The sequence below is a fragment of the Pezoporus wallicus genome, unplaced genomic scaffold (genome assembly GCF_028554395.1).
Source record: "Pezoporus wallicus isolate ANWC-B61680 ecotype Strahan unplaced genomic scaffold, APGP_CSIRO_Pwel_v1 contig_4788, whole genome shotgun sequence".
Lineage (NCBI taxonomy): Eukaryota > Metazoa > Chordata > Aves > Psittaciformes > Psittacidae > Pezoporus > Pezoporus wallicus.
The window spans coordinates 3,069,987-3,080,889 of NW_026638769.1; the positions used below are offsets into that span (position 1 = coordinate 3,069,987).

General features: G+C 37.2%; 1 protein-coding gene across 1 annotated transcript in view; it reads left to right on the forward strand.

Annotated features, from left to right (window-relative positions):
- Positions 1–9,658, forward strand: part of ELOVL4 (ELOVL fatty acid elongase 4) — a 29,705-nt gene extending 20,047 nt beyond the window's left edge. The window contains exons 3-6 of the mRNA XM_057412481.1: positions 278–358; positions 5,909–6,080; positions 8,316–8,443; positions 8,947–9,658. Coding sequence (XP_057268464.1) covers positions 278–358; positions 5,909–6,080; positions 8,316–8,443; positions 8,947–9,222 — 657 coding nt within the window. The 3' untranslated portion in view covers positions 9,223–9,658. The remainder of the gene's footprint in view (positions 1–277; positions 359–5,908; positions 6,081–8,315; positions 8,444–8,946) is intronic.
- The last annotated feature ends 1,245 nt before the right edge of the window (positions 9,659–10,903 follow it).

The window sequence follows — 10,903 nt, forward strand, 5'->3', positions numbered from 1 at the left end:
GGGTTTGAATAGCTTAAGGTCATACTGGAATTCTTACATACTTGTACAGAGCTCTGAGCAGGTAACATGCAGGGAAAAGTGTGTACTTTCTTTTTAATTTACAAGAAAAAAATGGGCACTGTCTAAAAACGTGTTGTTAGAACTTCAGTAGTATTCTCAGGATTGAGAAGGATATTTTCTGTTCAGATAAGTTTGATGTAGCAAGAAATTTGCTAATAATTGTTATGAGTGTTTTATGTAGCATCTTTCCTCTCATGTATGACTTTAATACTTTCAGCTGTTTTTGTCGTCAAGAGCTCGAGGATACAGCTATGTCTGCCAGACTGTGGATTATTCAGATAATGTTTATGAAGTTAGGGTGAGTATATCTTTTTTGTATTTGTATATGAATGTGTAATGTATAGCACTACATGATGGTTTAAGTCTTGTCTGAAGATAGTCCTTCTGGAGTTCTGATGTCAGCCCATGACTGTATCTCATTATATTCTCACAGGTCAGCTCAGGTATGACTACATTGCACATAGCAGGTATAAGCAAAGTGCATTAGGTGTAACTGCATTAACTTTCATCTGACTGCTAGAAGCAAGGATGGTCTTAAAGATACCATCCTTGGCTTCATCTGCAGTTGTACAATCCAGGATAAACGTTGTATACATACCTTGGTTCCTAGACCATGTTGAAGTTTACAATACCAGGCTAACCGCAATAAAGGTGTGGTGTTCTAGCTTGATCAAAGCAAGTAGGATTTGTCAGCGTGTACTGTGGTTGCACTTCACTCATACTGTTGAAGCAACTTTTTGTCTCCTTTACCCATGTTTGGCTTCCTGAGGTTTTGCTGGCTTCTGGCAAGTGTATTATCAGTATGTTTCATTGTAGAAGCTTGGATTTCAAATGTGTGGCTTTTGGAAAGCATTCAAATTAAAATCAAAGTGCAGATGCTTGATAATCCACAGTGCTGTCGATTAGCTCATGTACTAAACCTTATATTTCGACAGCTGACACTTGGGAATCTCTCAGCTTTTCTTGCAAGTTTCACCTACAGATTAGAACATGTTCTTGAAAAGGCAATGAAAGTGTCTTATAGCCTAAATACATTTCATATTCATAGCACATTTCAAAATGGTATTCATGGGTAGTATTACTCAAAACTTACGCATGCGGCAGGGGTGGTGGTGAGAAGAATAGATTCAATTCTTACACATTATGTATAATGTCTGATATTGCAAAAAAACTATGTCTGGATTTTTTTGCCTTATGGTAGTCAGCTGTCTTTCACCTTCACCAATACTGTTCACTCACTATTTCTGTCATTAGAATACTTCTGTTAATAATTTTGTTAAAAAAAATAATCTATCCAAGTGTAACCCTCAAGAGGTTTTGTTGTTTTTTTTTCAATAGATGAGCAAAATAAAATGTTGTAGTCAGCTGGATGACACTGAGGACTGGTGCGGCATATATTGAAGGAATTTTTATATTAGTAAAGCATAAGATGTAATAACATTTAATATGTGAAAAGTCTGTTTCACAGACTCACTTTTGGGTGCACTTGTTTGTGGGATGCTGTGGAGTGTTCAGACCTGCTCAAAATAATTATCTCCTGTTTTGTTCGTTATGAACAAACAAAGCACTGTTATGCAATGAAATAAAGTAAAAATGACCTGCACAATGTACTTATTGCATGTGGTATGTCCAGAAAAGAAAGGTTGCTCTAGCAATGTCTACTCTTCAGACTTCCTGACTTTTTTCAGTTTTTCGCACGCTTGTGGATCCTCATAAACTGTGTTTATAAAGTTTTAAGTTGTAACATGTTCAGTTTGCACCTGAGAGAATTGAGGAAGCAGGCAAAATTGAATTCTCTCAAAATGTTGCAGCAACTGTATAGTATGTTATACATACTATATCATATATACCTATATCATATGCATACTATATCATATAGATAGGTGGGTATATATCATATATATATATACCCATCTACCCTGGAAGTTCTTTGGAATGAATTCCCAAGTTAGGTAAATAAGTTTCAAGTAGAAAACACCTTGTACCTTGCCTGACTAAAGAGTCTGGGATACATTTCTGGTATGTGTTACAGTGTATCATGCCCTGTGTTTCGGTGGTATGTTGTTGAGTTCTGGTACTGTAGGACTGAAAAAAACACCCAAACCTGCTCAAGATTCCTTTACCATCATTTTTGTTATATAAATCTGCAAAAGCAATTTTAAAATGCTTTGCAATACTCCTTTGGAAATTCCAGTGTTTGGAGTGAACAATTTCCTGACTCTGTCTAACTTAAAGCATGTTACTGTCTGTGAATAGTTACTTTTGCCCTCTGCTCATGTTTCTGTGTCCTTGTTTCCCAGGTCAAGGTTCATCTAGTGTTTCTGGAGAACTGAGAATTAGGAATCTGGAACTGTATGAATTAGTTCCTGCTTTTAAGTGTGCTGATTGCAATCGTAAAGCTGAGCTATGGTTGCCTTCTGTATTGTAATTGTAATTCTGCATTGTTTGTATTTGTCTAGGGCATGAGTAGTTCCTTTTTTATGAAATAAATAATAATTTACTCCTGCGAAAAGGGTACTTGAATTAACAAAGTAGACTTCATGGTCCTGTAAGCAAAATTTTTAACTGAAGCATGGAAAAGAGTTCTTTTTAAAAGCCACTTAGTTTTCATGTAACAGTTAGCTCCGAAGTAGTACCTGTCCCCTCAGACCCCTTCCAACCTGAAATGAGGAAGAAGGATGCAGAAATGGAGGCCCATCTTAAAACAAGCCTCTGTTCAAAAACCCTGCAGCAGGGAGAGGTCATGGAATTGGACCTCTTATTGACCCCCTTAATCCTAGGCTGTAATGTAATCTTTCTGTGCCATCTGGTGTTTTAACAGACTTAGATTGGTGACTATGAAAATTGCCAGAAAAGGTGTGGTCGTGACTAGCATTATTCATTTCAGGAATATGCCTTTCAATGTATACTTTCTCTTAAGCTAAATCTTTTTCTTTCATGCTTTGCCCAAAGAAGGGCTACAGGTTAGGTCCTAACTTTTGATGCTTTGCATCCTAACTTTTGATGCTTTGCAGAAATTTAATAGTAACATCTGCTCCTGACATATTTTACATATTGGTGTATTTTCTGTTTTATTTCTGCTGTCTGCCAGTGATTGCATGCATGACCTCAGGCAAATGACCTAACATCTGTTTCATTTTTTTTCAGAATCTATAAGCATTGGGAATACTGAAATAGATCATCAGTGCACAAAACCTATCAAGTTTGAGAATAAATGACAGTAACACTAGATTATAGGAATACAGCAAAGGAGCTGTCAGGCAAAAAACTATACAGGAACACAAAAATCAATTGATATAATCCTGCAAAGAGATCTAGACTATTTTTAAGTGATGGGAAGCATTTTAATCAAAAGTTCAACTGATTTTAATCCATGGGCTGCAATTGCATTCTGCGAAAAGCAGGTAGAATTCAGAAGAGGAGGAAGTGTATGAAATTATTTGTCCGGGAACATACTGTAGTGATATGAGAAGGAGTAATGAGTTCAAACTTAAACAGGGGAAGTTCAGGTCAGAAGTAAGGAAGAAGTTCTTTACTGTGAGGGTGTTGAGACACTGGAACAGGCTGAAGTGGTAACTCCTGGCAGTGTTCAAGGCCAGGTTGGACAGAACCTTGGGTGACATGGTCTAGGGTGAAGCATCCCTGCACATGGCAGGGAGTTGTAAGTAGATGATCTTAAGGTCCTTTCCAACCCTAACCATTCTATGATTCTGTGATATGGTGAACCTGTGGCAGCTTGGGCATAAAACATATGGGATTTTGTTGGATTTTTCTCCACTTACATTTTTGCTATATGTTGTACAGTAAATTGGCTATTTGCTTATTGGCTATTTGGGTTATTGTTCCACTTTAACAAAATGCACATCAGCTTTATAAGAGATTTTATGAAAGTTTTCTTGTAAATGACCTATTGATTCTTTAAAATTTTCTCAGAAGGAAACCTTCAAAGAGCTTTGGTACAGTAGTAGTGGCTTGTTGTCTAATGGATACAGTGCAGAGTGTTTATTGTTAACTCATGAGAGGAAAAGATGCTTATCTTAATTTAAGAGATGCAGCTTTAGCAGCGATCTGTAAAAGATGCTGGGCTGTTATGCTAATCCATGGGTGTGAGACAAAGTCTTGATGTGGGTGTTATTAAATACCTGACTACCTGTCCCAGAGGCAGAACTGGACTGGATATTGAGCAACATTATATATATGGTCTTTGCAGATTGCCTGTGTCTTGGGAACTCCAAGATCTGTGGGAGTCACTTTTCTCTCATTAAACCTCCCTCCAATTTTGACACATAATTAGTATCATTATAAAAAAAAAGTCAAAATCTGCCTCTTCTCCCTGAAACCTGAAGTAGGGTAAATCATATCCAGAGTGTGAGAAGAGTGTTCATTAATGAATACATAAAACTCTGCAGTTTGTCAACAGTAAGTTGTCCAGCCCCGTTGGGAAACTGCAGAGTCTGCAATGCAGATCTGCAGTGTTCTTCTGCTCCCATGCTGCTTTTTTGCTTCTGCTGTAATCTATCTTAAAACATTCACCAGTCCAGATATGGCTGTGACGAACTTACTCTGAGGTGAGACACATTCATTTCTCACCAGTTTGGAAAGGTGGAGGAAAACGCCATGCAGGGCTGTAGCATTCCTCTATACTGCTTGTTCTCTCAATTCCCCTTTCTCTCACTTGCCTAACAGTATGTATGTATTTGAGAAGGGAAGCTACTGTCTCCCCTGGGGATTGAGGGGGTGGCAGAGTTATTTCACACAATGTTAAGGTAAGGAAGTCCAATTTGCCATCAGATGAGTCCTGAAAGACCAGGTAAACGTCTTACAAATAAGTGTCTTGTGACATTGCCTGCTGTCCTTGTCCTTTTTCCTCTTTCATTCTCTGTATGAGTCATGTGGGATATGGTCTGGTCCCACCCTTGTGTAACAAGCTAGATGACTTATTATGCCAGGAACTAGACTACTTGTTATGCTTTGGGATCTGGAAGGGAGTCCCTACCATCACCATACCCCCATATCATAGTATTAACAAATTGCTATGCAGAGCTTCTGGGCTTTACCTGGTAGAACAATATCCTGATTTCAGCAGGAAGCATGTTTATGTTGCATCTTGGGCAAGATTCACTGTGATGGGTGGATTAGGAAAAGAATTTTGGGTGTGTAGCATTACCCTGTTGGGTAGATGTGTTATATCTCTGCAGCTTGTGTGGATCCTATGGTCTCAGTTGTCCTACTCCCCAGGTGGCACAGAGCCACTGGGAAATGTTGCTTTCCAGAGGGGATTACTGAGCATGCGAGAAGCAGCTGAGGGGGAATATTGCTCTAAGGGAAGTGAAATCTATACCATACCTAGCTTGTAAGTGATTTGGTATCTTCTCACCCACATGCCTGTGGTGCTGAAAGAATTTTATACAAGGTTTCAACATTTGCAACTTTGTTTTATCTTAATGTTTCTGCTTCTTTGTTCTGACCACATCAAAGTGTGGCCTCATTAATAGGGAAAGCCCTGTGGTGGTCTTCCCCTGCAGTTTAGGATAGATGGTTAAGGCACACGTTCCCTATTTAACTGGTAAACTGTTCAGAGATGGCAAAGTTTTTAATTATGTTAGCTCTTTTTTACGGTCGTGATTTGTGAGCAGTAGGTTCAGCACGATACTTCCATATCCAGACCAGGTGAATGGAGTATTGTTTTTGTTGTTCTCATACTGTCAGATGTTTGTTGACTCCACCTCAAACTTTACCAGGATTTGGGGAAGGAAGAGGTATCCTTCTCTTGCAGTCTATAGGTGAGAGAACTTTATTCCATTCGGCTTGGAATCACTAAAACTTCTGTGTTTTTTTCTCATTGCAGATAGCTGCTGCTTTATGGTGGTATTATGTCTCTAAAGGAATCGAATATTTGGATACAGTATTCTTCATCCTGAGGAAGAAATTTAACCAAATTAGTTTTCTTCATGTCTATCACCATTTTACCATGTTCACCTTGTGGTGGATTGGTATTAAGTGGGTTGCAGGTGGACAAGGTGAGTTCCCTTCTCCTTTTGACTGGACACAGGGTTGAATTACTAAGTTCTTATAGACTTAACGTTATAATATACAAAATTGATTAAATACTACTAAAGCAGTGCAGTGGCTTCATTGTGTAGTCTTCCTCTGTGAGAAAGGTGGGGAGGGAAAGATAACAGAGCAATAATCTAGTGAAATGCAGTATTTTGGTTTGTTTTGGTTTTTTGTTTTTTTTTTTTCCTCACGGACATCAATTGCAAGCCTGAAGTTCTGTCTTCTGAATTATCCTTGTTCTGTGTGAAACAGAAGGATGAACGTGTCTTGTCTAACTTGAGATTTGCACATACAGAGAACTGCAAAATCTAATTTTGGGCCACAATCTGTGTGCAAATATAATGAAGTTAATGGAGTTGTTATTTTGGTATTTTATATGAGTTTGGGGTTTGCTTGCTTTCTCATAAAGAAGCATGTATAAAATTCTGAAACCTTCCCTTGAAGGTGAACCAATCAATCTGTCAACATTTAAAACATAATGACACAAGTCTATAATTATCAACCTTTCTCATTTCCTTGCTTCCTTTCTAAAGCAGCCATTGAAGAATCTTATTGCATTATATTTGTCACATCCTTCTTTGCCTGCATTGTACCCTTGTTCCAGTTGTTTTGCCTTGTCTCTCTGAAATTATAAGCTCTAAAAAGCTGAGAGTTCAGGAAAAAGACCTGGGCCTGAGTTTGTAATGTACTTCATAGGCTTAAGACACGGAAAATAACATGTAATGAACATCACACCAAACTAATATTTTGGGGTTTGCTTGGTTTTGGGTTTAGTTTTGTTTTTTTTTTTCTCCAAAACATACTTACTGCATGGGGGGGGGTTATGTTTTCATTTACGATAGATAAATTGTACTGAGTGGTTGCTTATATGCAAAAGAAGAAATATTTAAAACGAGCATCTGTGTCTATCTTTGAATTTTTCCCAAGTAATCTGCAGGATGCAGGTCCTCAGCCAGATATTTCATGATCTTTATTGACTACTACACCCAAAATATGTTTGTTGGAGACTGGATGCTTACTTGCAGTCTTACTTAGAAATTCCCTCTATCTCTCTCCCTTGTTGCTTTTTCAAACATTTCATGCTAAATATCATCAGCTTTCAATACAACAGTTGCAACTGTTTCCAAATTTATTTCAGGTTTTGTTGTTCTTACACTACCTCTTAGTTTCTAGCCCCTGCAAAAAGGAAAGCAACTGTTGCTCTTCTGAGTTTATGTAGCGCTGCTGCACAAATGTGGCTAGATCTATGTTCTTCTGTGTTCTAGTTGTTTACATGTTGCTTACATAGACAGATCTATTGTAAACTAGACCCTATTATAACTAACTGGGGCTAGACCACATGGACATCTGAGCTTCCTGATGTCAGCAGCTATTGTTTGTATTGCTCTAATCTTATATGATAGAGCCTTTTTGAGCTCTCTGGCAGTGTAAGAATAATTTAACAAGATATAATTTGTTTCTGTTAAATGGCTGCTAATCTGGACGGAGTAAAGAGATCTTAATGCGAATGAGAGCTGTCATCTTCATTTCCAGCATGGATAATTCTGGAAAAAGTTACACATTTATGTATTTAAGGATGCTGGATACTTTAAGTCATAAATAAGGAAACCAAAGATGAGCACTTCAGCCAAACTCACTTGGCAATGCCCTTAGATGTCTTAGAACCACAAGTGAAGTTCTGCTTTGTATGGTTTGTTGTTTTGGTTTGTTTTTTTTTGTTGTTTCAGTTTATTTTTTGCCTATTTAATCGAACTTCCACATGAGTTTCTTGGCTTCTTGCTGAGAAGTGGACCTTGTTCATTTAAGTTTAGTTTAGAAGGTTAAAGTTCAGAACCTGCTACTTTATACTTTACATTGTCAAATACAGCTTTTAATAATCCCCTAGCAAAACAATTCAGCTATGCTACAATAACTAATATGGAATCCATATGATTTGTATCTGTTCAAAAAAAATCTTATGAAAAGCTTTTGTATAAGTAGCTCCAGGAAAAATGTGATACACTAATTGCATGAACAGCTGTTTGTCTCAGCACATGTTGGCAGTCGGGTCTATACTATACTACTGAATATTTCAAAGATAGAATCCTAGCATGTCCTGTGCTTTATAACTTTTACTATCACATCAATAATACAAGAAAAGACAACTTTTTTTCTTTCCCCAAAATTATGTTGCAATCTTTCCTTCTGTTTCTGGACAGCTTTTTTCGGAGCTCAGATGAATGCATTTATTCATGTCATTATGTACATGTATTATGGATTAGCTGCCTGTGGCCCTAAATTTCAAAAATACCTGTGGTGGAAACGATACTTGACCATATTGCAATTGGTAAGTAAAACTTTTCCCGTTATGTTAAAGGTATTGCCTCTGAATGGACTTCCATTTGCAGAGCTTTGGAACAGATGCTGCTTTTTCCAAAAGTATCTTGCTGTCTGATACTCACAGCTCAATTTAGAATACTTCCAGGAGATGGAATTATTTATTTAATTTCTCAAAAAATATGCAGCATAGAGTTGTATAAGTGAAGTCTAATATTACTCAACTGATTGTTTCAACTGAATTGCAAAAAATTGTTCAAAAGGTAGACAAAATCCAGATCTCTTAATGTCTTCTTGTTTTCCTATTATTAAAAACTGGTGCCAGGTACTACAATAAATTTGATGTACCTGGTCAAGCATATGTGTGTGTGCATGATGTGACAGCAAATTACAGCTTCCCTACTGCCTCCCAGTTTAACAGTGTTCATAACTTAATGCATCAGTATGTATTGGTACAGTCAGACCTACAAAATATAGGTAAACCTTCCTGATTCTATATTTTCTGTCTTCTAGGTGCAGTTCCATGTGACTATTGGCCACACAGCCTTGTCTATTTATATCGATTGTCCTTTCCCTAAGTGGATGCACTGGGGTGTAATTTTCTATGCTGTCACCTTCATTTTCCTCTTTGGTAACTTCTACTATCGGACATATAAGATGCCCAAGGAACCTGTAAAGAATGGCAAAATAGCAAATGGTGCTGTTGCGAATGGAGTAAGCAAACCAGAAAATAATGCAGTGGTGGAAAATGGAAAAAAGCAGAAAAAGGGAAAAGCAAAAGGAGAATAACTTGATCCAGGCCTTAACCGTTGTTGGCAGTGAGGAACCTCCAGTTTGGCTTATAAAAGAAAGAAAAACACTATCTGTACCAATTAACCTTAGGTTACTGAGGAGCTAGAACACAGATATTTTCATTATTTATGAAGATTGCTTTAAGAACAACACTAAAGTTGAATTTCTATTGTAATCATGTCATTACCATGCATATGGTCTCTGTAAACTTGTAGACTGCTGGTGTTGGTGAATGTAAGGAAGAATTGCAGTTGATTCCATGTTTAGCAGTCCAGAAGTTAATACTACCGTTGATGCAGGCAGTTTTGTTGGCACCCACATTTCTTTGGGGAAGGGAGGGGAAGGAAGTACCATTTGGATACTTGTGTTTTCTTTCCAGAAAATTATTAAATTTCAAATCATGACATATTAAATTTCAAATTATTACATATTATCTAACCAGAATGCGCAACTTTTCTTGTCCTCCTTCAAGAGTATCTTCAGACATGTTATGTTTTATGTGCTGTCAGAACAGTGTTTGACTTTTCAGACATTACTTGATTTAATTGAGTGTCTGTTACAGTTTGGTTTGTTGGTTTTGTTTTGTTTTTCTTATTTTGTTTTGGGTTGTTTTTTTTTGGTTGTGTTTATTTCTTTTTTTTTTTCCTTGTGTGGAAATATACCTACCTCTTCATCTGCTGAAAAGAATATTGAGCATTAAATAACTGGTTTCTGAAATATGGAGTCCTCTCATATAAATATCAGTTAACACTAATTCAGGAGAAAATACGGCTTCCTGTGGGAGTAAAAGGGATTTTTGGCAGTATTGTTCAAGTTATCAAGAACTCTTTTCAATATAAACTTTAATTTTGTAGTGGTACTTTTAGTATAGCTAAGTGAAGAAAATATTTTAAGAATGAATGTACAGATTTGAACCAATACATCGTTTGAAGCAAGCAGTGAAAGTAGACCTGCTGCTCATTGTCTGTGACCTGCTGAAACCTGTGGTGCTGACTGATACTGAAAATGGTAAGATAATATTGTGGTGGAGAGAAAACAACAATATGCAGTTCCTTTTAGAAGTGCTGTGTGTATGTGTAGTCATGCTAACTACAAGACAGTCACTTGGGAGAGAGAATATGGCTAAAAAGTCTTAAGTAACATCAAACAAAATGTTGAAAATGCTACTACTGCTTGATACTCATCAAAACTGTATTTGATTAGATTTTTGCAGACAAGGTATTGTTAGTAGTCAGGCCACCATTTTAATGTGAATGTCAGAGATGGGCTTCTGAAACTATTCCCAAAATATTCACAGCTGTTTTCAACCTCATTGGCAATGTAATTGTGCTAATCATTCTTTAGTCAAAAACTGCTAAAATAAGTAGAAGTCTTTCAGATGGCTTTTCATCTTACATGATACATTAATGGACTTCTTACTGTTCCCTTTGTGAAGAAAATATAGAAAGAGTTATTCTTGTAAATAATATTTTCTGAGAGATGTGTCTCTAGCTGCTCAGCATGTAATGAGCATAAGACAGGGGTGGAATTGGTAAACATATCCTGAATTCCAGCGTTCCTTGCTCCTCACTCCAAGAGCTGCATTGTTGCTGTTCTTTCCAGCTCTAGTGAAAAATACATTCAGAGTGACAAACTTGCATCTATCAAGTGACACAGTTGTTGCAGGAAAAAAGTACAT